This window comes from Penicillium diatomitis (assembly GCF_028827545.1).
Source record: "Penicillium diatomitis strain IBT 30728 chromosome Unknown utg000013l_segment0_segment0, whole genome shotgun sequence".
Classification (NCBI taxonomy): domain Eukaryota; kingdom Fungi; phylum Ascomycota; class Eurotiomycetes; order Eurotiales; family Aspergillaceae; genus Penicillium; species Penicillium diatomitis.
In genome coordinates this window covers 892,526-919,211 of record NW_026623185.1, presented here as the reverse complement: position 1 = coordinate 919,211, position 26,686 = coordinate 892,526, and the positions used below count along the sequence as shown (strand labels likewise).

General features: G+C 46.6%; 7 protein-coding genes across 7 annotated transcripts; 5 read left to right on the top strand and 2 right to left on the bottom strand.

The window, feature by feature from the left end:
- Positions 1-52: 52 nt before the first annotated feature.
- On the top strand, positions 53-877 carry N7539_008644 (uncharacterized protein; the record flags this gene model as incomplete). Its single annotated transcript, XM_056938239.1, has 2 exons — positions 53-359; positions 435-877. 2 exons carry the CDS (start codon positions 53-55, stop codon positions 875-877), a joined length of 750 nt encoding a protein of 249 aa, XP_056786621.1.
- A 546-nt stretch (positions 878-1,423) lies between these two features.
- N7539_008643 (uncharacterized protein) lies at positions 1,424-3,355 on the top strand (the record flags this gene model as incomplete). Its single annotated transcript, XM_056938238.1, has 5 exons — positions 1,424-1,674; positions 1,750-1,945; positions 2,278-2,718; positions 2,815-3,003; positions 3,116-3,355. The coding sequence occupies 5 exons, from the start codon at positions 1,424-1,426 to the stop codon at positions 3,353-3,355; spliced, it is 1,317 nt and encodes a 438-aa protein (XP_056786620.1).
- A 105-nt stretch (positions 3,356-3,460) lies between these two features.
- On the top strand, positions 3,461-3,755 carry N7539_008642 (uncharacterized protein; the record flags this gene model as incomplete). The annotated part of the gene is made up of 2 exons (XM_056938237.1): positions 3,461-3,545; positions 3,601-3,755. The coding sequence occupies 2 exons, from the start codon at positions 3,461-3,463 to the stop codon at positions 3,753-3,755; spliced, it is 240 nt and encodes a 79-aa protein (XP_056786619.1).
- Positions 3,756-3,791: 36 nt separating this feature from the next.
- On the top strand, positions 3,792-4,166 carry N7539_008641 (uncharacterized protein; the record flags this gene model as incomplete). The annotated part of the gene is made up of 2 exons (XM_056938236.1): positions 3,792-3,821; positions 3,855-4,166. The coding sequence occupies 2 exons, from the start codon at positions 3,792-3,794 to the stop codon at positions 4,164-4,166; spliced, it is 342 nt and encodes a 113-aa protein (XP_056786618.1).
- A 9,871-nt stretch (positions 4,167-14,037) lies between these two features.
- Positions 14,038-14,437, top strand: N7539_008640 (uncharacterized protein; the record flags this gene model as incomplete). Its single annotated transcript, XM_056938235.1, has 2 exons — positions 14,038-14,301; positions 14,327-14,437. Coding segments are annotated over 2 exons (375 nt in total), but the record flags the coding sequence as incomplete, so codon positions are not given.
- A 305-nt stretch (positions 14,438-14,742) lies between these two features.
- On the bottom strand, positions 14,743-15,454 carry N7539_008639 (RNase H1/viroplasmin domain-containing protein; the record flags this gene model as incomplete). Its single annotated transcript, XM_056938234.1, has 3 exons — positions 14,743-15,046; positions 15,097-15,312; positions 15,372-15,454. The coding sequence occupies 3 exons, from the start codon at positions 15,452-15,454 to the stop codon at positions 14,743-14,745; spliced, it is 603 nt and encodes a 200-aa protein (XP_056786616.1).
- An 8,496-nt stretch (positions 15,455-23,950) lies between these two features.
- N7539_008638 (uncharacterized protein) lies at positions 23,951-25,720 on the bottom strand (the record flags this gene model as incomplete). The annotated part of the gene is made up of 7 exons (XM_056938233.1): positions 23,951-23,968; positions 24,228-24,436; positions 24,508-24,529; positions 24,593-24,888; positions 24,946-25,264; positions 25,307-25,332; positions 25,603-25,720. Coding segments are annotated over 7 exons (1,008 nt in total), but the record flags the coding sequence as incomplete, so codon positions are not given.
- Between the last annotated feature and the right edge of the window lie 966 nt (positions 25,721-26,686).

Genomic DNA, 26,686 nt, shown 5'->3' with positions numbered 1-26,686 from the left:
TTTTGATGCGGAGCTTGCGGGAGTTGTTCAGGCCCTTCAGGCTGTACTGAAAATGGATGGCAGCGGCGCTATCACAGTCCGGCTAAATTCCCAAGCCGCGATTGCGAGGCTGCGACACACGCAAGCAGGCCCTGGTCAGGAACTGACGCTTCGAGCTCATGCAGCGGCCAGAGCTCTACAGGAGCGAGGTCGAGAACCCATAATTCAATGGGTGCCCGGCCACGCCGGAATTAAGGGAAATGAAAAAGCTGATGAAGCGGCAAAGCTCGCGGCCAGTCGACCGGGGTGCCACCCAGAAGCCGTCGCAGGGCTCTCACTGGGGTTTGTCAACCGGACGTGCACCGAGAACATCCAAAACCGTAAACAAGCCTGGCTTACCCAGCATTGTGCAAAGCGTTCCCGCTACAAACAGCGAACCTATCGACCGTAACGAGGCTGGGCACTGGACCCAGTCGCATCGCGAGCCCTGAAACCGCTGGCCACCCGCTTCTTCCAGTTGAAGAGTGGCCATGCGGCTATCGGGGCTCACCTCCACCGGATTCACACACGGGAAAGCCCAGCGTGTGAGAAAGGTGATGCACCGACAGAGACAGTGCACCACGTTCTCTTTGAGTGCCGGGCGTGGCAGCACCAGCGGGCTCAGCTCTACCGAGCTCTGGATCAAGCTGGGGTGGCCCGACCCTCCGCAGCGGAAGAATGTCCAGAAGGTAGGCTATTGGGGGAACCGAAAGCGACGGCCGCCATCTTACAATTTCTGTCAACGACGAAGGTAGCTCTGCCTCGGTACCACCACCAGGCCGTGGCAGAGCGAGCTCGACGAGACGATGAATGGGGATTAGAAGACCTGGAGGAAGCCGAGAGGACCGGGGAAGGATAGCAGGAAGGGTAGCCTAGGCTCCAGCCTAGGGGACACTCGTACCGCTTGAGACACCGAGGAGAGCTACAAAGGCTCAAATGCCCTGCGCATATAGGCGATATGGGGCGAGGAAAAGGACCTGACAGTATTTACACGGGGCTCACGCCCAGGAACTCATAGGAGCAGGGATCTGAAAGCGGCTTGACCAAGCGGCTGCAGACCCTGCCTCAGACTCGCGGTCTGTCATAGCTTTAGGGCTCGATACGGACAATAAACTTGATTGATAATAATAAGTTAAAGTAGCATATGGTTAGTCTGCGGTTAGTTTGCGGTTAGTTTGTGGTCTTTGCGGTTACTTAGCGGTTATCCATCGGTTAACCAAGAGATAACCGCACCACTAGATAGTGGGATCCAATTAGCTTACAGGATTAACCAGCAAACTATAATTGCTTTTGATATCTGTTGATTCCACCCGGTCGCAACTTATTCCCTCTCATCCTAAAGCGAATCCCCAGTAAGTTTCCTTTTCTATCTACTAGACCCCTACTACTTCGGCCTTTCTTCATAATGGCTTATTCCCAAGTGTCTGGTTTTACCGATCAGTTTTCTGAGGCTGACTTTCTACAGTCAGACGATCTACCTACCCTTAGCAATACCTGCCGAACAGCTACTTCGGTTGCCCTGTCTGATCCTCGCCAGTCTCCCCAACAGCTAGCACCATCCTCATTAAAACGCGTTGGCCCTCGGATCCACCAGATCTGGATACTGTACGACATAAATCCCGAGATGGAGCAATCCCGCTTACAATTCACGGAATAGTAGCTGCAGACCGAGTTTGGAGTAAAGGAGGATGCTAGAGCTTCGATCGGCTGGGATAATAAGAAAAGATGAAGTTTTTGGGATGAATTCGACCAAGTTGCACACGAGAAGACTGGCGAGCCAAAGATCATATACAAGCGCTGCCATACTACCCTTACTCATCCCCAGTTACGCCGCGGGGGAACAAGCCCGATGAATACGCATCTTAAAAGTACTACTTACAAGCCTGGGCTGCAAAGAAGAGGGATTGATCAGCTACTGCTCCAATCGGTCAGTTTGAACACCATCTCATTCATCTACCACTATTTACTAACTCTCTTCTTATTCAGCCCCTGACTCGATCGCCACAGTCCTTCTCTAAAGATCTTCTTATCCATCATCTTCTCCAGCTCATCACTATTGCCTGACTCCCATTCCATATACTTGAACGTCCTGAGCTCCAACGACTTTATAATATAATTCAACTAGCTCCTTCTAAAATTAAATTACCCTCTGCTCGGTCTATTCGCCGTCGGCTAGACCTTGAGATTCAACAAGGACAATAGAGTGTGCTCGATAACTTACCACAAGGAAGCAGACTCTCAATTGCATTAGACTACTAGACATCACCCTTTTCCCAAGCATTCATAGCAATTACTAGCTATTTCGTTGGTAATGACTGGGAGTATCGCGAGGTCCTTCTTAGGTTTGAGCCACTACATGGTTCACATACTGGATACAATTTAAGTTCCGTCGTTATCAACATTCTTGAGGAACACCAGGTCACCGATCGGATATTATCTATCACGACAGATAATGCAACGAACAACAATACCATGATCAATAGCATCCAAGAAGAGATCAAGGTACAAGGAATTGGTGACACAGGGGTCTTTCGGATTCCATGTCTCGCCCATGTGATTCAGCTGAGCCTTAATCAATTACTGGGTAAAATGAAGGCAGTACCCATTAATGATGAGACTGAGATTGAGTGGTCGGATGAGCGTGCATACTCAACACATCCTAAGCGCACAAACAGAGAGATAGTTGATACTCTGAACAAGGTAAGTCTTCTTTCCTCTCTTTTACTACCAGATCACTGACCTCTCACTCTGTATCAAGATTCGAACCTTGCTATCTTCATTAATGCAAGCCCACAGCGCCGCGAAGCCTTTTTAGGCCTCCAGACCGAAGAGCCTCATCTACTCCCTACTCAGGATGTCCGTACACGATGGAATTCTACCTTTCTAATGCTCGGGCGTGCAAAGCGACTACAGGAGACCTTCAAACGATACTGTCAAACCCATGGATATCTCCAATTCCAACTTGACAAAGAGAAGTGGCGCCAGGTCGACTACCTACTTTGTATCACCCAGCCGCTCTTCAAATTCACCACTGCTCTTTCAAAGTCAAAGGATATCACCATTCATCTCATCTTAGCGTCTACAATAAGCTCTTTAGTCACTTGAGGCCTCCGAAGAGCAGCTTCGCCGGAAGAGGATTCCCTGGAAGCAAACTATGCTTCAAGCACTTCAAGCAGCAAGGGAAAAGCTCTCAGAGTACTATAAGATGACTGATCATGAGTGCTATGGTGATATTTACGCAATTGCAACGATCCTGGCACCTTCGAAGAAGCTTCGCTTCTTTAAAACTAAGGATTGGCAAGGTGATGTTGACTACGCTAGACGATACCGTGGTTGATTAGAAGAGGAATTCTGGCGTTATAAGAGACGGCTTCCAGATAACAATAGCCCTCTATCACCTAGGGCTTTAGCTGGTTCACTCAATACCGTGGATGAGATTGAGATGCTTTGTGACTCCCAGAATACTCTTCAACCGGAGGAGCCCCAAGGGAACAATGATGACGAGCTTGATCGCTATCTTGCTAAAGGTAAGCCCCGACCTATCCACAAAGAAACTTCGAGTAATTAACACTAATAAGCTAGGACTGATATCTCAATATCCTCGTATGTTCTGGAAGGAGCACCAACAAGAGTTTCCAAGTCTTGCAGCCCTTGCACGGGACATCTTGTTTATTCCTGCTAGTGGTGCCGGTGTGGAGCGTCTGTTTAATTGCGCGCGTGATATCTGTCATTATTGACGTGGCCAATTAAAACTGGAGACAGTCAAAGCGCTGATGCTTTATATGTGTGCAACAAAATTCGAAGTTGAACAAAGGGAGATTGATTTCACTAAATAGCTTATTTCAGTTGGGGAGTCAGCTCTTCTTGAACAGGAGAGAGGCTCACTACCACCCCTCCCTTCTCTGGATCCTATTAGTGATAGTAAGCAGGCCGAAGATGAAGATATAGTGACTGAGATCCCCTCTCAGCTACTACAGCCTCAGGCTCAGAGTGAAAATACTAGACCCAAGAGACCTCGGAGTAGAAGCACTCAATCCCAGGAGAATGAAGTTATGCCTGAACCGGCTGATCTGGAGAATACACAACGACCTAGTCGAGTACGGAAGAAGACCAGGATGCCAGAAGGATTTGAAATTGGAACCCCATAAGTGCATAATAAATCAAAGAAGTGTACTATATATTAAATAAATTATTTACCAAAAAAGGTTGACTTTGGTAAGATACTCTGTACTGACTAGATACTAGAAAAATACCAAAAAGACTGCATAAAAAATCATCTGACCAAAAGTTCACGAGGCTTACCCTGTTTGCTATGTTTATCTAACTATTGGTTAACCAAAACCGTATTGCGGTCTTAAGTTGAAGACCGCAACCAAACCGCACAAATTTGCGGTCTTGATCCGAAAACCAAAACCAAATGGTTTTGGATATGGTTGCGGTTAACCATGGTCTTTGCGGTTAGTGCCGCAGTCTAGCCGTCGCACCCTCGAAAAAATTCAGAGCGGCTTTGCCAACTTAAGAACGCTTGCCACGTCTCCACGTAGCAAAGGTGGCTTAGAACCCAGGCTAGGGGCGAATAGAGGTCCTGAAATTGTTGCCGAGGCCCTAGCGGAAATCGATGCTCACTTCAGAGTAATATCGTCCCTGCAATAAGTCATTGTTAAGGTTTATAAGGACGGCATTAGCGATTTCATAAGAATGGAGATGGAAAGTCACGGATAGATAATTCGTGTAGTAGAAGAAGAGTGGGATAAAAGGTCTTGGGGAGATTTTGAAGATAATGATCATTTCTACAGTGATAACTAAGATGTTGATAACCATAATATCGACAATGACAGTGACTACTAGCGGAGGGTAGCGGACTAAAGCGCAAACCGGATAGACGGCTATATAGAGTCAAAATTATGTTCTATTTGCTCCGAGGCAGTTCGTTGATCTAGCCTGGAAACATGCTACGTGTAACAATTACACATATAAGTGAAACTAAGCGATCCACTTTCATAAACTGATATGCTCTGATTCGATGCACCAAAGAGATGTAGTTGTACATGAAATAGTGATCTGTGAGTGGAAGAAAGTTGCCTCTATATCAGAGTTAGCTTCTCTTGAACCGCAAAAGGGCATTTATGCGGTATCTGTAAAGGGCTGTGATACAGGACAGGGGGCCTGTCAACTAGGTAAGGAGAAGGAGATGTAGATGTAATATTGGAACAAGACTGAATCTTGGAGATCTCTAAGTCCCGATCTCCTGCGATTAAATATGTTGTCTTGCAAAAGGAAGCTTGATTAACTATACTTCTTGAGAGAATACATGAGGCTATATACACAACATAAAGTCCAAGTTGATTTCCAATCAACTTGGTCTTTGTATAGATAGAGCAGGAATTATTTCCGATGTTTCGGCTTCATTCCTGAGCAGCGACAGCCTTCATATCACAACAAATCCTACCAACTTTGATCGATCATGAAGATGGTATATTTCAGCAGGATAACGCATCAACACATACTGCAATCGTTGTGCGCGAGGCCCTACGTGAAATGGGCTTTACTGTGATGGATTGGCCTGCAAAATCTCCTGATTTGAATGCAATTGAAAACCTGTGGACGTCGCTGAAAGATAAAATCTACAAGATTTGCCCAGAGCTAAAAACCATGCGAAATAACGATACTGCGCATGCGATTTTAATCGAAAAGGCCCAGGAAGCGTGGGATCTACTAGATTTGGATATTTTAGTGCATCTATCGGTTTTGATGCCACACAGGGTGCAGGCAATTATTGATGCAGAGGGGTGGTACACTAAGTATTGAAGGATTTGGGTGATTCATGTAATTATTTGCGAGGTTTCTTAGGGCCAGCAGAAAAGGCTTGGCGCGGCAGAAAAATAAGGGGTGGTCGGAAACTAATGGAACACCACTGTAGCCAATATCTTGCTGTGGTAAGCTAGTTAACGTGATTCACGCCCGAGCGGATCACACGCCCGAGCGGATCACCCCAAAACACCATACTAAGTGCCTTCTTTTAGTTCGCCCATATTTCGACCACCAAAGGTTTGTTTCGATCAAGAATTAAGATCATGCATATACTCTGATACAGGAAGAGCTCAAGGACAATTTTAGCTTTATATAAGGATGATTTAGATGCGTTACCATAAGATCGACCGGAGGGGCAGAAGAACAACCCTTTCTTGGCAAAAACGTTTTCTTGAAATATCTCGCCAATCAGAGGACCTGCGGCCTCGAGAATTAGTTCATCGTATCCGTAACTTCAAGCGCTACCGTCAGATACCTATTACATAGGTGAGATGGCAGCGATAGTTGCGACCGGTGCGAACACGCAGAAATTGCCCCCTGAAAGGAGAGGAACACCAAAAACCACAGTACCCGGTGACCCACCTAGATCTCTGGAAGAGATCGCAGAGGGCGCCCGCCAGGTACTTAATCACATCGAGAACAGCAGGACTAAGGACCGATATATCACAGGATATATTCGAGCTATCCGCCAATACGCAATCAACGCCCAACGGGGCGATAACCAGGGGATGGCCAAGGTACTCGACGCGCTGACCAAGATCAATACCGACACTAAAAGCCTAAACCGACGAATAGACACCATCGAAAAGATAACGAGCGCCTTATCCACAACTTTGTCTACCTCCGCGGCGGACTCCGCGGCAGCGTAGCGTAACTTTCGAGCCAGAGACTAGCAACACGGCTTAGCTAAGGCCGTAGCGCCGACTACCCACAGTAACGGTATATCGTCTCCTGGGGTGCCAGAAATCGAGCTCCGCGAGGACCGCGAGGTTATAGTGAAGGTAGGACCTAACCGCGAGTAAATCCGAGTACTCTCGCTAAAGGAGCTAGTAGAGCGTGCGGAACGATAGAAAGCGATAACTACTAGACAGAAGAACTCTGCGGCACTCGCTAAGGGAGCTACCTTTATTACGGCTCGGAAACTACCTTCGGGTAACATAGTAATAGTAGTAAATAGTGCTACAGGAGCTAAACTCCTCCGTAAGTATACTAGGTAGTTAAAGGCCCTTAGACTAGGTTCTGTAGTCTAGGAGCCGTCGTAGGGCGTCGTAGCATATTATATTCCGGTAAATTCGATAAAACTTACCCCGGAGACGATAGCCGACGTTTCTACCGACCTACTTAAGTAGAACGACTAGGGCGAAGACGCCAAGATCCAATATCTAGGCTAGCTAATACGACCAGGGATACGGGCAGAGGGCTCGATTCTAATCGAGTTCACTAACCTAGCTATAGCTAATCGCGTTATCATTACTAGCGTCGTATAGGGAGAACAAATCCACAATACTATACGTTTCTGCCGCGAGGGGCGGACAAAACTATACAGAAAATACCAAAAGCTAGGGTATATCTAGTTACACTATTCTAACGACTACAAATATAGCCACTATACTAAGGGGCACCCGACCTAGGGGTACCCTTCGATATAGGGGTAGGTAATACCAGTAAAATATACCAACTACAGCGGCGGGTATCGCCCGGTTAGCCGGGACTACCCGGTAAAGGCCGAGGCGATAAAAGAGGCAAAACAGGTATTAGCCGACTATCCTACATATCATCGTATCCCGCTATACTTCCGTAATACTAAGAACGGAGAGAAAGCCGTACCACAGTATAGTCAGGACCTAATTAGCAGGAATAACCTAAATATATCGGTATATACACCAGATAGACCATAGGGGACGGTACCCCCTTAGTCCTCTCCACCGACTATAATCGATCTAGAGCTTAAACCAGCGAGGACAGGGAGATCTCCCTAAGTACCGGTTAAACCAACAAAGCCGAAAAGAGGCCCCGGTCGCCTAAAGGATTCTAGAACTAGACCCAAGGAATAAGCACCGCTACCTACGATAATTCCGGTAAGCTAATAGTTAACACGATCCTAGGCTACTCCTCAGAGAGGCGAACAGGATAACCTTATATCTAAAAAACGCTATATAGGAGAGCTAGAGGATATCATAGACGAACAACCGGATTATAGGAACTTATTCGACGTCGAACTCGATAACCTTAATAAGTTCACCTAGTTCACTAACAATATTATAACGATTAACGATATCGATACCATACTAGAGCCTATTCTAGAGGATCTAGACCCAGAAAGCCTAGAATACCGAAAACTCATCACTCTTAAATATAACTAACCGCGGACGGGGCTTATTCGATCCTCTCCTCCTACAATCATAACCGACGCACCCACAATCGAAGATCTATATAACAAAGTATAATATAAGACCAGCGAGCGGAGTAATAACGAACAACCTCCCTAATAAAGTCGTTCGAAATACTCTAATATAATATACACAAAGCGTGGCCTATAATAGCCACGTTTCTTAGGGACAAGAAGGTTCTAGCGACGGACATCATCACGGTACAGGAGCCATAGAAGAACGAAAACTAACACACAACCCACTAACCAGCAACGGCAGCATTCCAGCTACTCTATCCCGCGAAACCGACCCCTCAAGAGCGACGTCAACTTCAGGGCTAGGAATAAGATATAGGCCCTCCTTAAGCCGGTATATACCTCTTCGTATCGAAAAAGATAGACCCGGCTACTTAGTCATACTAGGTAATCTCGCGGGATTACTAACTCCTAAAACTTAGAAGGGCTTATTTAGGGAAGGACTAGACTAACCTATTTATATATAATATATATAATAGGCCTAGCAGCAACACCCTAGCCTAGCTAAGTCGTGAAATATCTAAGCGCCCCCTAGCAGAGCACGTCGTAATAGGAGATATAAATACACACTATCTAGCATAGGGAGGAGGGGGGACCAAGATTAATAAGGAAGCGGAATAACTGCTAGAAATCATTAATAAATACGACCTAGAATTAATCACAGAGAAAGGAAAAGCCACTTAGACTCAAAACGATCAGAAATCGGTTATTAACCTCACACTTATCAGTTCGACCCTTACCAGCAGACTAATCCGCTACAAACAAGCGGACGACGTAGAATATTCGTCCGACTATTTCCCTACCAGAACGGTACTCGATATTAAAACGCCGCTACGTAAATAAGAGAAACGGAGAAACTAGAACGCTACTAACTATAATAAACTCATTCGGAAAATCGAGGAAGGGCTCTAAGTAACAGATCTATCTAAAGCAGACCTAGCACAAATCGAGTATTAATACCAGATACTACTAGATATTATTTAGTCAGTAATTAATACCTCGACCCCGTAGGCAAATCCGTCGGTATAGTCGAATCCAGATTTCGACGACGAATATAAGGCCGCCGTCAAGGAAGTCCGTCGACTACGACACAAGTATATAAGGATAAAAGACCCCTACGACTAGATATAATATTCCCTAGCACACAATAGAAAGACACACCTCGTCAAAAAAACACTATCTACAGCACATCGACGCTAGGTCTAATAGATCATCGAAGATAGCCCGCGGGGAATATAGCGCCTTACTAAATAGGTAAGGAACCGTAACGGAGCCTATAAGAAGGGCCTTACTCCCTCGTTAAAAGTTTAAGGCCCAGAAGGACGGGACGAACTTACAGAAACGGTTAACCAGAAAGCAGAAGCCTTTCGGGCGGCCTTCTTTCTATAACCACTACCTACAGATCTCTCCGACACTACGTCTTTTAAGTACCCAGATCCGATTAAATTTCTACCTATTACTATACACGAAATCTAAGACGCAGTAAAAAGGGTAAAGGCAGGAAAAGTACTAGGAGAAGACGGTATCCTAAACTCCCTCTAGTATAAGCTAATCGAGATCCCCGTTATCCTATAAGTACTTAGCTAGCTATTCGATATATATATTCGTACTAGCTATAATCCGACGCACTTTTAACGATTAATCACGGTAGTCCTCCGAAAGTAGGGTAAGGACGATTATTAACTAGTAAAGTCCTATCGGCTAGTAGCCCTCCTTAATACCCTAGGTAAGTTCCTTAAAGTAATAATCGTATAAAGAATTAGCTACGTAGTAGAGACTAAGGGTCTTTTTCTAAAGACCTATCTTAGTAGTCGACGAGGTATCTCTACAGACCACGCTATATATATTATTATTAATCGAATTAAACTAGCCTAGGGAAAGGGTAGTCCCGTAGTATCCTTACTACTACTAGATATATCGGGAGTATACGATAATATATCCTATACGCGATTACTCTATAACCTTAGAAAGCGGCGACTAGGATAACTCGTACCTTAGGTATAGGCTTTTCTGTTAAACCGAAGCACACGAATCCGTATGCCCGAGGGTATATCGGATCGCTTCCTAACACTAACCGGTATTCCTTAAGGATTACTAATCTCGCCTATTCTCTACCTAATTTATAATATAGACCTTATCGAGGGCTGCGGGAACGGAGTAACTAGTAATAGCTAGATAGATGATGTCTGTCTTATAGTTAAAGGAGACAGCGAACGAGAGACGACCTAAAAGCTCAGATCCGCTTACCGAAAGGCGGACTAATAGGCCAGAAAGTATACTTCGGTTTTCGACCTAAAGAAGTACGCGCTTATATACTTCGTAAACGCCTAGGAAGTCGACCCGTAATACACACCGCTATATCTCGACGGATATATAGTAACCGCGACGAGGACGGCTAAACGTTATTTAGGATACTAGTTAGACCCGGAACTAGAGTTCTAGGACCACCGCGAGAAAGCGATTAAAAAGGCAGATATATCTCTCTAAGCTTTACGGAGTCTAGCAGGTTTAACCTAGGGAGCCTTCCTTTTAGCTATACATAAAATCTACTAAGCAGTAGTTATCCCTCAGATACTTTTTAGGGTATCGGCCTAGTACTAACCAATAGTAATTAGTAAGATAAAGGCACGCATAATTAGTCAACCGTTCGTGGCTATCCAGAAGAGGGCGGTATACCTAATCAGCGGAGCGTTCAGAACGATAGTAGCGGAGGCCCTAAATACTAAATTATACCTACTACCGATTACGATTCATATAAACCGCCTAGTAAAGGAGATAGTAGTAAGGCTACGAACAGGACCAGTATTCGCTATTCCCCTAATAATACTACAGCGCCGACGATTCGCTAAGAGAGATTAGTCTAGATAGATACCGATAGAAGCGCAAGCCTAGAAGACGGGCGGATACCTCACAGCTCCCCCCGGTACTTTAGCAGGGAACTAGGAGAGTCGGAAGGCATTCATCCAGGCACCATAGCAAGCACTACCAAGAGTAATTATCGAGGATAGAGACAAAGCAGTTAAACCCTATAACCATATTTTATCTAAAGACCTAGGAGGAAGGCCCTTAACTCTTTATACGGACGGTAGTAGGATTAAAGGAAGAATCGGAGTAGCTGTTACCGATCTCTAGAACCGCTATACCTATAGCTAAATAGGAGATAACGATATATCTACTATATATACCGCCGAACTTCGCGGTATCGAGATAGCACTTAATTTAACCCTAGATAGTATAGAATAGTAGGCCGAATAGGCGAAAAATGGTCTTATTATCTTCGCAGACAGCTAGGCGGTACTAAAAGCGCTCCGCAAACCACGGATACCGTCGGGATAGGTCTATTTAGAAGGGTATCTCGATCTAATAAGGCGATATATAGCTAATAGTATCTAAATAGAGCTTAGGTAGATTCCGGCTTACTAAGGAGTAGCTAGCAATAAAATTATCGACTAATATACAAAGGAGGCAGCCCTAGAACCGTAAGGACCACAGAACCTAGATAACCGGTATATCCGTCTCGTAGCTACGGCTAAACGCCGTATACGCCGCGAGGCGAAAGCCGAGTAGGAGAGATCATAGGTTATAGAGAAAATAAGCCGGCCGACGAAATACTTAGTCGAACTACTAACCAAGAAAACCCTAGAATACTAGTCCGACCTACGGAAGGCGACGGTATTAATTCTAATATAGCTTCGTACTAGGCGAATTAGCCTAGCGGCCTACCTATATCGTATTAACCGGCGTGACTTAGTAAGATATAGTTGCGATCTGGGGAACGAGACGGCTAGTTATATCTTACTTAAATACGCGCTACTCGAAGACGAGCGTAACTAGATAAGAAACGCCCTATCCGAGCGTAGAGTGGCTCTTCGACTCGATAAGCTCCTAACGCGGCTAGAGGCCCGCGCGATTGTAGCCGAATTCATGATACGAATAGGTCTCTTGGACTAATTCGAAGCAGTCGACCTGATAGCTCTAGGGGTCGAGAAAGGCGACGGAAAAGAATGACCCGTAGGATAGTGTGACGGAAGGAGAAGGATAGCGCCCGTGAGGAGTGTAGTGCTAGGTCTACTGTACTCCCTTGATATAAGCGAGCACAAGAGCGGTAGCCGACAGCTAGGAGGGCTATGTAGAAAGAAGAATGCGGGGAAGGAGTTAAGGGTGTAGGGAAGTTTGGGTTATCAGGGGGTGCTTACGTAACCGAGTTTTATTCTCGAACGGCATTTAGGGGGCCCGCGAGCCCTATAAAAGCGTCGTTCAGTAGGCTGGCAACCACTTTAAAGCTGTCGGCAGGCCTGACAGCACTCCCGCATAGCAGCATATATTAGAGCAAGCTATATCGGGTAAATGAATTCATCATCATCATCATCATCATCATGCGTTACCATAAATCACGCTGTATTTTTGCCCCTTAAGACTTAATTATATATAATTGCGTCAGTACTCTGATCAGTTCTCCTCAAGTTTGCTAGTGAGCTAGAAATAGTATTAAATCTATGACCCCTTAATATTCAGCTATAAATTCATCTGGTTGTTAAGATATGAAGTTTTAATTTATCGCATTTAATATGGTGTTTGGGGTGATCCGTTCGGGCGTGTGATCCGCTCGGGCGTGAACTACGTTAACTACCACTCCATGCGCTGACAAATCACTTGGCGGGTTTTGGGTTCAGTGTCCAAGCCTGACCCGCGCTTTGGCGATGACTAGATTAGACGTCCCCGTATGACGGCACCATTCTGCCCCATGAAGTCATTGAATCTGTAACGCCAATAAAAGGACAGGCACAGCTTCAGAGTTTTCTTAAGCCTTTATAAGTTGTAAGGTCACCAGATATCTTGTTTCCAGTGCTTTCGGGGGCCTGAGAACCGGTATCTAGTTTCGATCGAATTCATAGCTTATATCTCTTGACTTAGTGATGCTTCGATTAGTGCGGCAGCTTTCCCTGCGAACTAAAGCTTCCTACTAGCTGACCGGCTATTTTCGGTTATGCCAACTCCGAGGAAAGACAGCGATATAGGAGCTCCTCGACCTATAGGCTCCCTGGATCTGTACGTTATTGTTTCCTAGGTTCTATCTGATTCCTATTGTTTGTTTTCTGTTTCCTGTGTAAATAGGAACTAGGTAACAATCTGTCATACTGAAACAAAACTAACACATCTAGACGGGATGAATTTACCCAACATGGGGCTGCCCAAGAAGCCCTTTGCGTCCACAGGTATGAAATGGAAAAGTAATGAAAAGACCCTAAATATTATGATATTTTTGAACCCTGGCTAACTTCTTTCTTCCTTCCTTTCTTTGATAGGGTAAAACTGATCAAAGAGAAATTGAACATTCTGTAACCTTATCTAGAGGAACTGAGTAAATATATGTATGTGCTCTTTCTGCGTCGACGGACATATTTAATTAGCTAATAGTTCATCTCCGGCTGCCTCTCTAGTCACGATATGACTAAGGACCAGGAAGGAGTACAATATAGTATTAAAGACTTCCTCTACCAATAATAGGGGTTTAACGCACCCCTATATATAGCCCAACGAAGGGGACGGCTATATCTGTAAGAAGAGAAATCAGTGCAGTCTCATTGAGTGCTAGGAGCTCGGGTACGCTCGGTCGGGGACTTAGCAAACTGAACGTGAGGACACCCAGGATGGGTCACGTGGGCTCTAGCCTGCCGCAAGTCAAGAACGTCATGACTTCGAAGGACTCGCAGATTCCCCCAAGATAAATAATCCTCCAACACGGGGCCGATGCAAATACTCAATCTGATATTGGCAATACTCCACTCCATCTTGCGATCAGGAGCCGCATCCTGGGCCGTGAATGCGACGACGTATGGAAGAGTGGTGATTACGCCATCGAGGCTTTAAGAGACTTGATCACGGACTACGAAAGTGAGTCACCGTCAGATACTCTTAGGCTGCTCCACTTGTCTGAGTGGGAAGAAGGAAGAGTATATGACAAGGACCCGCCGACCTGTATACACTACCGTATAGAGTGGCGTGTTACAGTCAACAATCGAGAGGTGTCAAAGGACATGGAGGAAGATCTTGTTTTGGCCCCTATTGTTTGCCCCTAGTGCCTTTTGGCAGCTCTTCTTGGAGAAGAAATTAGAGAAAGTTCTTCGACGAAAAATTGCCCGTCATCGTCAGGTGAGAGCCGATGACACTGCGATTGTCGTTTCAGTGAACGACCGAACCTAGCGCAATTTGACTAAACGATTTGATGATACCGATATCATTTGGACCGCCATCGAGAAGCAGCTGACTTTCACTAACAGTGTGGGGATGGCTATCAGAATACTGAGTAGTTTATGGTTTTCCGCAGCAATGTGAGGTGGCACTGTGTAACTGCGGGTTCAGCAAAGTAGGTAGAATTGCATGACATTCATTGCTAAATTTGTTGTAGAAGAAGCTCCAAAGTCCCGGCGCCATGTAGAGCTCTTCTTCGGTCGTGTTGGCCTTCGCTCGTTGAGCCCCACCACAAACGTAACCCTTGATTGAACGCTCTATTCCTGGTTCTCTTCTTTGACAGATAATTGCTCAATCTTCGGAAGTTCATTTTGAGCCGTTTTCACCATCTCGTGACCATCTTCCTTTAACCTCTCGTTGTCATTCTCCCTAAGCAAGAATGATCCAATGTTCAAACTCATGTCCCTAGCCTTCCATCCCTCGTTCAATCCTTGTCGAATTGCCCTTCGCCATACATCAGCGTAGGCGTCTTTCCAACTCTCAATGAACTCTTCTGCTTCTTGCTTAGTGCTAAAACATTCTTGGCACGCGGTGGTTCCATTGATCGCTTCTTTCGCATCCCTATGTTATGTGAGTTATCTATGTTGGACTATCAAATTAAGGAGGCTTACTCCCAAGAAGTGAACACCCTAGTGGTCTTGCAACCTGCAACGGCATAGTATTTGTCTTTTCGCAACGACGCGACTTTGGTTTCAGCTGATTTTTTGACAAATATATCAACGCCCTCGAAGCCTCTATCTTTCATTGCCTTGCGAGCATCCTCGAGTGTGTCCCACTTCTTATGCTCGGCGCCTTCGCATTCTATGACTCTTGGGTGTGCTTGACTCCTAGGCAAGTAGCATGTCAGTGCATCAAACGTCTCTTGCCAAGTTGGATCCAATCCCACCAAGATGAATATATAGTAGGCTTGTCAACACGACCTTTGTAGACCGCATAGAACTTGTCGCTTTTGCTAACTGGCGGAGCCATAGGCGTATTACTTCGTTAATTGCTTGTCTTAAAGCGTCAAATCCTATGCACTGTGAGAGAAAAGAAACTCCAAGAGTATGGCAACAGTCCTGATATCATATAAACAAGATTTGGGGCATATGTATAGTTATCTCAAGGGCGGCTGACGGCATTTGGCTGCTTTTGGCTTGTGAATGTTCGATGAGCTGGCTTTATGTGTCACGACCTAACTGGTGGCCCGAAATAGAACCCCTTAAGGCGTACCTACGGCGCTATTGGCTTAGACAACTCCATGAGAGCCACGTTGCAAAATTGTGTGGTCGACAGTATTTTACAAGAACTCATAAACGAAAGCTGGAAAATATGTTTCCGTATACTGTATAAATTCGTGCACAGGGAAGTTGAGCGACAAGACTACACATCTTGAAATCCTTCTTATTACGCGATATATATCTTTAAGCTCGATACATCATCTGCCTAGCAGGTTTATCGAGCGCTTAGATGACTGAACCCTGTACTTCACTCACCGAAGTTCAATCACCTTACCCCTCACTCCTTCACCCCCTCGTTATGTCATGCTGAGTAATCAATATCACTGCATCCTTGATGCTGAACTGGATCAAGACATTTCCACGCTAGCGGAAGAGCCATCCCAATACCCATTAATCTTCGTGAGTCATTGAACATATGAGTTCTCCACGGTGTGCTTTGATGCTGTATACTGGAAGAGGTCCCCGGTATGTGTTGTAGCCAGCTGCCTGTGCCATATATAATCCCCCACTCTGGATCATGTCGTGGTTAAGCTCATGCTCTAGGGTAGCTTTGCGCCATCTCGGTTCGATTTCTCGTGATTAATTGTTGAGATACGACGTCCTTCGGAGGGCATGAGGGTAAGAGACATCAGATATATTAAATTTAAGCAGCACATAAAGTGCCGTATAATCTCGTAAAAAGCAATACATGCCCAACTAACAGGGTACTACGGATAAGTTCCCAATAACGTAATTCACGGCTATCTCGGCCACACGGTTAAGTCGGCCACCCCACGAAAATCACGCGCGTCCAGCAACCTACCTTATTCAACCACCAGCCATGCCACCCAAACTTTCTGAATCTCGTCAGAAATCTGCCGAGCAAGAGGGCAGGATTCAATTAGCTCTTCAACTTTATCAAAAGGGCCAAGTCAAGTCTCTTCGCGCTGCAGCGCAGCTATATAACGTGCTGAAGACTACCCTCCAAGACCGCGCTGCTGGGATGGCTTCACGCGTTGATAAGCGATGTCACCTCTATAAATTAACGCAATTTGAAGAGGATTCGCTAGTTGAATGGGTTCTCTCTATGGATACGCGTGGTGCAGCGCCTAGGCCCTCTACTATTCGAGAGATGGCTAATATCCTACTTGCCGCGCGTGGCCAATCCCCCTCGCCTACTATAGGCGTTAATTGGATCTTAACCTTCGTGAAACGCCGCGAAGAGCTCCGATCGCGTTATTCGAGGCGATACGACTACCAACGTGCCTAAAACGAAGATTCTCAGTCGCTTCGTGGGTGGTTTGAGAGCGTAAGGCGAGTGGTAGAGGAGAATGGTATCCTCGCGGAGGATATCTATAACTTCGATGAGACTGGCTTCGCGATAGGCCTAATATCGGCTTAAAAAGTAGTCACTCGTGCTGAATACTACGGTCGCCGCTTAATCTTACAACCTAAAAACCGCGAATAGGTAACTGCTATTGAGGCTATATGTGTAAGAACAATTCCTAAAGGGGAATAGTCCGAGAGGGGGACTGGGTCGTATACGAGTCATGAGAAGAGACGGTAGGGATGAGGAAGTGATACGTGGGGGAAAGGATATCTTATGAGCTACAGAGTGCGTCAACGTATGTGTCGGCAGAAGACAACTCTGACTCTTGATTCCCTCTAAACTATCCTCCTCGGATTATTTATCTTGGGGGGAATCTGCGAGTCCTTCGAAGTCATGACGTTCTTGACTTACGGCAGGCTAGAGCCCACGTGACCCATCCTGGGTGTCCTCACGTTCAGTTTGCCAAGTCCCCGACCGAGCGTACCCGAGCTCCCAGCACTTAACAAAACTGCACTGATTTCTCTTCTTACAATATGCGCTGATAGTTACTCACTACCGCCCTATATGATATTCGCTGGTAAAGTCTATATCGCTGGCTAGTTCGAATCGAATCTGCCTTATAATTGGCGAATCGAGGTCTCGAATAACAGCTGGACTACTAATCAGATAGGCCTTCGCTGGCTCGAGAAGCACTTTATCCCATATATAGATTCGCGTGTACGAGGTCGTTATCGGCTATTGATTCTTGATGGCTATGGTAGCCACCTTACTCCTCCATTCGACCGGATCTGCGCAGAAAATAATATTATACCGCTATGTATACCAGCGCATTCTTCCTATCTACTACAACCGCTCGATGTTGGGTGTTTTGCGCCGCTTAAGCGTGCGTACAGTCGCTTCGTGAGCGATCTAGCCCGCGCGGGCTATACCCATATCGATAGGCTCGATTTCCTTTCAACCTATCCTTAAGCGCGAGCAGAGGCATTCAAATCGCAAATCGTCCAATCTAGCTTCGCTACTACCGGTCTTATACTAATAGACCTAGAGCGTGTATTATCAAAGCTTAATATCTCGCTTCGTACGCTAATACCACCAGCAAGCAGACCAAGCAGCAGATCTAGCTAATTCACTCCAAAAACACCCAGAACAGTGATCCAGCTACAGAGGTAGGCTACTTTGCTTAAGAATCTACTAAAACAGCGCTCAAATAGCCCTCCGTCGCCATCAAAAACCGCTGTGGATCAGATTATTATGGGTGCCTATCTATCGATGCATAACGCTGCGATACTAGCGCAGGAGAACGCTGATTTACGCCACGCAAATAAGAAGAAACGCCAGAAACGTACACGGTCAAATCGGCAGATAGCCCACGAAGGAGGGTTAACTATCGCAGAAGGCCTACAGCTATCTCAGCAGCCAGTGCAGCCAGTCGAAGATAGCCAGATAGTATCGAATGAGGCAGGCGGATCGGCGAATAAGGCAGATTTGCCACGCAAGAGGGCTCCCCAGAGGTGCAGTGGGTGTGGGAATGTAGGCCATAAGATTACTCGTTGTAACAAGAGCTGATTTGAGATGAATTGATATCCTTTGGCTGAATTATCCTCATTCAAAATTTGGTGGAAGGGGTGGGTGGCCGACTTAACCGTGTGGCCGGGAAAGCCGTGAATTACGTTACCTGGAAAGGTCAGTACTTCGGTTGACGCAGTAAGAAAGCGTATAACATACAATGGCAGATCTGAGATAACCGTAGACAGGAACGAGTTGGGTGGTGAGTCAATTGTTGTGTAGGTAGCCAACAGTTTAAGCAGGCCACTCGTTTTTTTCAAAAGTAACTGGAATGCGATCGACCGGGGCTTAACGACATATTAACGTATCTGTCGATAATTGGGGCTCCCAAAAAACGCCGCCGTTGTTTGTCTCCGATTTCGAAATCCCTCCCTACCATATACCGGTTCTGTCCCCAGTGCTGCTTTAAGGACGCTCGGCACTCGCGAGGCGGACATGCTAGAGGACGTCCGTCAGAACTCCGCATCCGCCTCCTCTCTTAGCACTATGGCCGACGTCATTCTAGCTCCCAACTCGCTGACGAGAGACCCCTCAACCTTTCCGGCAGCTTCGAATGACCATCGGAGTCACTCTCCGGTCGTAAAGAGTGATGATAGAGTTTGCTTGGCTTGTGTGCGACTTTGGGCCGACCAAGGGGAATTGAACCCGCGACACCAGGCATGTCGATTCCCGAATTGCGCCATTCTCGGTGCTTGCATACCATGCAACCAACGCCGCAGACGTTGTGTTCCTCTAAGTCGGCCCGCTATTGATTAATCTTTCCACGTGTTATTTGATTAACATTTCCTCCGCGCCGGGCCGTGCGAGACCTCCTTGGCCGTCATCAATGACATCCTAATCCTTCCAAATGAGGCGACCCAACGACCGGAGCTGGCCGATCATTACATAGCTACCGCTGTGAATTTGGCTGGGATACTCTGCGATATTGTTGACAATTTCCGAGGATTGTAACGGCTTGTCGTTGACCTACGAGAGCGATAGCATAGCAATGCCTGTGCCGCAATGCTCCCATGTCCAATATGTCAGAGGCCATTGAAAGGTAGCCACGAATGGAATTGTCCAGACAAAGTCAAAGCTCAGAGCCCGGCCTGCTCTCCACTAATAATATTCCGATTTGATGTAAATACTGTAAAATCTGGCCCTACTGGTATGGGTCTTGGCCTTGTTTCATATGTAGACGAAAGCGGATACAAATCTAAAAGGAGCCACGGTCCCTGTCATTTGAAGCGATGTGTTCCACAACAGGTAAGACCGTGTGATATGTACCAAGCTCTACAAGACGACCTAGCCTGAAAGACACTGAAAAGTCATAGGAGAGAATCGGGAGAAACAATATTAAGTTCAGAGTCTAGTCAAAGCCGAAGCGCTCGGGCTGACGCCGTTCGCGACCCGATCGGCGGGGCTCTCTAGGGGCTTCCTGACGACGACGACGACGACGACGACGACGACCGAGCAGAGCGTGATGTTTTGTCTGTTACTTCTAGACCTTCGGCTGATGAATGGATGCCCTCCAGGATGCTTTTCCGACTGAGGGAATCTTCTGGCTCGCTGGCGAAGACTTGTGGGTGGATTTGCCTTGTGCGCGCTCGAGGTGATGTTGCCATGTACATGACCTTGAAATCATGCCCACGACTGTGAAATTGTCAGCATCTGTTATTTAGTGTTGATCATTCAGCAATATATTAATTTATCACAAAAAGCACGGAGCAGGGGCTTCAGGACGGGCTCATAAGCAGTTGAGCGTCTGGAGCCCGGTGTCGGGCAGGTTCACTGGGCTGTTGACTCTAGTCTGATCAGAGCCATCTCCATACTGAGACGTGGGAGGAGTCCTCGGCCGGGAGAGTGGGCCGTGTCGCTCAGCAGTGGTCATGAACTCGCTCCTGCCCGTCTCATCGCCAATGGTAGTCCTCGGTGCCGTCGAACATTCTGAAACGCAGCGTGCCTTGCACCAGGTCAGGCTCAGCTCGTCGGCGTGTTGTCTATGCCAGGGCTCTCAGAGAGCAAGGAGGGCAATGTCATGAAGCACATGCTCCAGATCAACCATCGAAGGCCCATCCCGTCAGTGCGTTCAAAAGTCAATTTGCCTCCTTCGAAAACGCCTGGCTAACGAAAGATATGCATGGCAAGTGGGTCGTCTTTGCAGTCCATGAACACGCGTTGTCTTCCAGGTGCGCTCGCATATCACGAAACATCTGATCGCCATTTCGGGAGGGCACCCGTCCGAGTATAGTGGTGACCATCGAGAGGCATAATGATGGTGATTGTGGAATGCTATTGGAGTCACCATTTATCTGTGTGGAGCGAGGCAATTAAAAGAACTTTGATTGTTAGACAGTAGGTCACCGCAGCGTATCAGTGTGGCCATTACCTCCAGCATCGCGCCAGAACGGAGGCATCCCAGAAGACTGCCCGCGGCTTCAGGGACGGATAGTTCCCCTGGGAATGACTGTGATACCTCCTAGAGTGGACAACACAGTCCTAGGAACCACGATCGTGATCCTAGGACTGAGTACCACATAATGGGGGAATGCCCCATGTACGAAGCCTTAAACGTGCTCGACACGGTAGTCGATCGGACAACACAATGATACTGTGCCCAATTTTGTGGGTACTGTACGAACACAAGACCTACGACTGATATTAAGCGTCCAGCGAAGTCGTATTGCAATTCTACCTATGTACATCACCGTCTTCCGGTCGAGGGGCTTGTCGGACTCCATTTATCAAATTGTATTTCATCTACGCGTTCTGCGTTTATCTGAAGACTGCAAACAAGAAATCCAGTTGTCAGTTAGATCCTCTCCGAAGTGCCGATTACGACTGGATATTATTCAGGCAATCAGATACCTCCTGTGCAGAGACTGTCGGGAGCAGTGTGGTCGAGTCACGAAATGTGTAGACAGATGGATGGAACAGTTACTACGTTGCGAAAGCGAGTTCAATCAAGCCATACTTTCTATGTAGGGGACGGTTAAGGATACTTTGGAACCCCTTCTCTGGCCCACTGTTTTATCACCAGGATATAGAAGAATCTCACATCTCCATAGAGCGGCCAACTCGTCCCAGACGAGGAGACATTTCAGCTATTGAACATTCACTAAAGAGATAAATATAAAGGCTCAAGTAGTTACGAGTAAGTGACCGAATTATTAAGTTTATCCTTTCTATATATACACGCAAATTTCTGTACCGCACGTTACGTACGTCTGCGTCCGTGCAGCGCTTCACACGAACAGACCATAAGAAACTCAAGCATCAATCGGACCATGGGTTGTTCTGCCATAGCTACTCATACTCGGATTGTACTATGTTGATTGTCGCTGGTCAGAACACAGCCAGAAGATACCCTTAGCGTTATCATTCCTCCAACCAGAATGAGGACGCCCTTAGGCGGCTCTAGAGAAGGGGCGGTCGAGCGGCGATTGCGGTCGCGCTTAGCATTGGTATTGTCATTCTCTAGCTTAGATTCATCTAACTGAGCACTTGAATGACTATTTAACGAAACTTCCTGAAGTTGTATAGGTTGGACTGGCGTGCTTGAGCGAATTAGAAACTCTGTTATAGTACGTAGTGTGAAGATAGCGCCTAGTATTCAAGAGATTGAACTAGCTACTAAGTTCTACTATATGCTGAATAGATCCTACATTACTTAAGATTGAAATTTGTGTATATAATATTTAGCAAGATATAAGCCAATTACATGGACCGGCGATCGGTGGCACGGCCAGATGGTTCCATCAGATTTTGTTTTGCTATTAACCATCAATAATAGCACAGGCCTCAACTTTGTCTGGGTTCCTCATCCTCACCGAGCACCTTCAAAATAGCTCCCACTCGATGTCACGCGCACCGCGTCCCCGCAAGAGGTAGTCCACAACAGCCCCCGTCCTTTGGTTTAGGTTATAGAAAATTTCCAGTAGGCGGGCAATATGATCAAAATTCTCCCTGGACTGCTTGAGGCTCTCCTGCAAAGCTTTGGCCTCTTGCTCAGGCTTTGTATATCCCTGCTCGGCTCGGAGGGCTCGACAGTCGAGCCTGGCCACGATACGAAGAATACCCTACCATTGTTAGAGAAGGTGTGTCAAACTCGAAGGGCGGCGTATCTACCGAAGCGTCTATCTTGGAGTTCTGTGTTTTAGTAAGAGCGATTGAAGCTCGAAGCTGAGGAAATTTTTCTTTATCCAAAAATTTCAGGTCAAATTTCCAAGACTGCATTTGTAATAATTAGCTGCTGTTCAAACTAGTAAAGATCGACCAAGACAGAGCCTCTGGGCACTCATGTCTGAGGAATCCTTCAAGAGATTGGTGAATATCGTGATTGCTTATGGTCTTAACTAGGGTACATCCTGCGCAATCTTGAAATAAAAGAGAAAACCGGGGCCGTGTCCAGATGAACGTGATTGAAATGCGTTCATGTTATCCTCCCCCGTTCTTCCCACCGACTCCTGCAACTTCTAGAATATTACTTCTATGTGACAAAGAAATTCACCCTTCAAATGTATAAATGAATGAGTGGTGAATAAGATAGACAAAAGTGGTAAACAAGGGGGGTGAGCAAAAGTGGTGACCAAAAATCCAAAAAGTTCCAGGAGCAGGTAAAGCTAAGTACTCTTCAATTCTGAAGAAGTGGTGGGCAGTATGCGGAATATATGGTGGACAGATGTGGTGGACAGATGTAGCAAACAAACGGGGATTGACACGCAATGGGCGAAAGCGCTAGGTAAATGCATACATTTGTACAGAATTAGACACTTCAAACTCATTTTCGTGCCTTAGGTTACTGTACGTGGGTGAATTAAGTGCCTTCAAGAATCTCTGAACTTCCTGAGGCCCTTTCAAGACTATGGGTTCGAATGGCATCGAATCGAATTGTTGAGTTACTATCTCGCCGAGCATAATCTTGGATCGCACTTCATTAAGACTTGAGGGACGAAAGCCATTAAATTAATTTTAGCCACATCATATCAACCCCTGCGAATTTAAAGCATTCGGTACTAACTCTACTACCGCAATCCAAAGGATTCTCGGAGAATTTTAGAGAGTAAAAAAAGGGAGAGATCGAGAAAGCTTTCTCTGCTGATGTCCATTTTAGTGGTTCAGGGGCATCTCGTAGTTACTAAACGTCATTAAGCAGAGCGAGCGACTAGCGCATTAGCTGGAAGGGCAGTCTGCGTTCGACGATCTATAAACAGAGAAGGAAAGGTTTAGGAAAGGTTCTGGTAAGGGAAACGCGTGTCCTCTAAAGTATGTTTTGAAACCCACAAGATAATTCTTCGCGGTTGATTATTCCAGCAACATCTACGAGTGAGTTGTTTCAAACTTCCTTTAATCGATAGCAAAGCTACTAATCGAGGAGTGATCTTTAGTTACCTAATCGACGGGCACGACCTATTCAGAGAGGTCAATATCCATGGTGTGAGTATGATGGCTAATTCGGGATGATCGACTTCTCACGCCTTTGCAGTCGGGTATCTGGCACAAATGACCGAGATAACACTTGATAGACCGACATACGCCCCCCCTTGCGGCATAGGTGTTGGCGAAGAAAGAATGTGAAGACTCTAACTATGGCATCCGGGACCTAATAATGATCATATTGGCAGAGCATATTGTCACACTCTCCTGATAAACGGTATCTGTTGCATACTTCATGCTTCTTGGCCCAGCTATTGTATTCGTCAAAGGCGTCCTGGGTAGGAGGTAGAGCGTATGTGTCGAGTCGCTGCCCTTCCTTGTCAATAGGGATATACTCCCTCGAGTTAATCACTCCGAGGGGCGGAAGCCGGGACGAAAAAAGTTCATCCGGGCGGCCTGTGAAACTTTCCGTAATTTGGACCGGTTTAAACAGTTCATCCACTGGCTTAGCGGACAGCATAGGAATTGCTTGACTCGGCGTGGTGTGCTGCTTGATACAGCCACTACCGTACCTACAGGCTCCTTGGATGGTGACTGTGGGTACGTTTGCAGAGATTAATGCCAAATGGATAACAGAGAGGGTCAAGATATTGGTACCTTTTGGTAATGTTTACAGGGAGTCGTTGTGCCACTTATGGTCGTCACTGCCTTCGTGATCGCTGTATCCAAAGGCTCGGTACTATTCAGGGGCAGCGACTTGAAGACAGACGGTAGGTCTTTGATTGGCAGATCTAAATCTTCAAAGTCACGCTGGAAGGAAGCGGCCTTGATGAATGTAATCCGGTAGGTTCTTCCTTTATATGGGGTCAGCATGGACGTAAAGCCAGTGTCGTGGCAGCCCGCGAGAAAGATATGTCGGCACTGGTTGAGATCCACGAAAAGCCGGAATTGTTCTACTCAGTAAAGCATAAGCAGACGAGTAAAAGCGGAAACTCGGGGGCTTGCTTTACCCCGAATTTTGAAGTCGCTGCCCTCCTTCTTGTCGGCCGCATCGACAAAGTCAAACAGCTCCTGGGCTCGATTAAACGTAGCGCTGAACAGAGCAATGGATCGGGCGTCATTAACAAGCAGCCCGGCACGAGCAAGAACTCTGGATAATCCGAGCATGTTGGCGTAGATACGAACCATGGCCTGGCATTGGTCTGCTTGAGCTCCGATCGTCAAGTGCATCAGCTCATTAACTGAGTCGCTCAGCTCACGGGCGGCATTGACAACTCCGGCGTTACCAGCCTGAAGGAAATGCTCCTTGAACTTGACAAAAAACTCGTTCTATTTGCACAGAGAGAAAGATGCATCGGATGATATACTCACAATGTATCCATCGCCATCAACAAGAACTAGAACAAATGGGTTACGCTCCTAGATCAGTATTAGTTTGTTTCAATCCACGTCATCGAGGCGTCGTTGGTGGCTGCTCATGGAACAGTATGAGTGAAGGCCACAATACTTGCCTAGCAATAACCAGGTAACTGGGGCCATAGGATTCTGGGGCCTAAGAAGTTCGGTGACGTTCCTCAGCAAAAGCTTTTTGAGGAAGACAAAATATCTTGCATCTGTACTTTCCTGCTCTAAAGTCGTGGACAACAGAGTCCATCAGGTTGTCCCACTGGTGAAGACACTGGTGAAGACACTGGTGAAGACACTGGTGAAGACACTGGTGAAGACACTGGTGAAGCCACTGGTGAAGCCACTGGTGAAGACACTGGTGAAGCCACTGGTGAAGACACTGGGCACAAGACGCGAAGTCGGTCAGGGAACTTCACCGGATAGTCAGAGCCGCCGGCACAGCCAACCACTCGATTTAGTTCGTGAGGTCAGGCATGCTGGCCACCTTAGTACCGACGTATACCATGATCCCAGGGCGTAGTTGGATTCGAAATTGACTTGGTCCGCTCCATCAGTCCTGGCTGCGTGTTAATGAAGGAGTTCGTATAGTAATCTAACACGATATGCTAAAGATAACTACATTTGGAATCTACAAAGATAATAAGGAAAAGAAGGGGCCATTCAAGCAATCAGTTCATTACAGGTTTTGAGTACCATGATCTAGTCGTTACTTTCGGTAGGTCTTCGCTTCCCGTGCACAGCAGTAGCGCCGGTACTAGTCCTTAGCACCACGTAGAGGCGCCTACTATCGCCGAGGTGTCTCAATCTTACGAGCTTGACAACCTTGGCATGGATTTGCTGGTCAAGGGACCCATGCACCCTCCATCAGGCACCCGTCGGTGCCCTTAAGGCTTTGCTTGTTGATCACGGGGGCGCACCTTACCCCGGCTATTATTAACGAGGTTGTCGCCCTCGGGTTTAGTGCTTTTTGGTAAAAGGGTGTGCTCCCGCGACCGCATTTTTAGCGAGGTTGCCGCCCTCAGGATGACTTGGTACGACACGGGCATTACGTCGTGAGGGAGGTGTGCAAGTAGTCCGTCACATAGTAGCATGAGGACAAGGAGCGCAATCGTTGTTCTCAAAAGGCAGGGGCTTTCTGCTTCTTTTATAATGGTCATTGCGGTAGACAGAGAGAGCCAGTACGCTAGTTATCCCTTTCCCCGCGGTCTCTATTGGGAGGAACCCCAATGCTCTCAGCGGAGCTACATGTCATGAACCCTCTGGGTCAGACTTAAGTTTCCAAAAGACTGGCCTCCTTAAGTGCGACACAGCTGCGTGGATTCTCGAGGTAATACAGCGGCTACA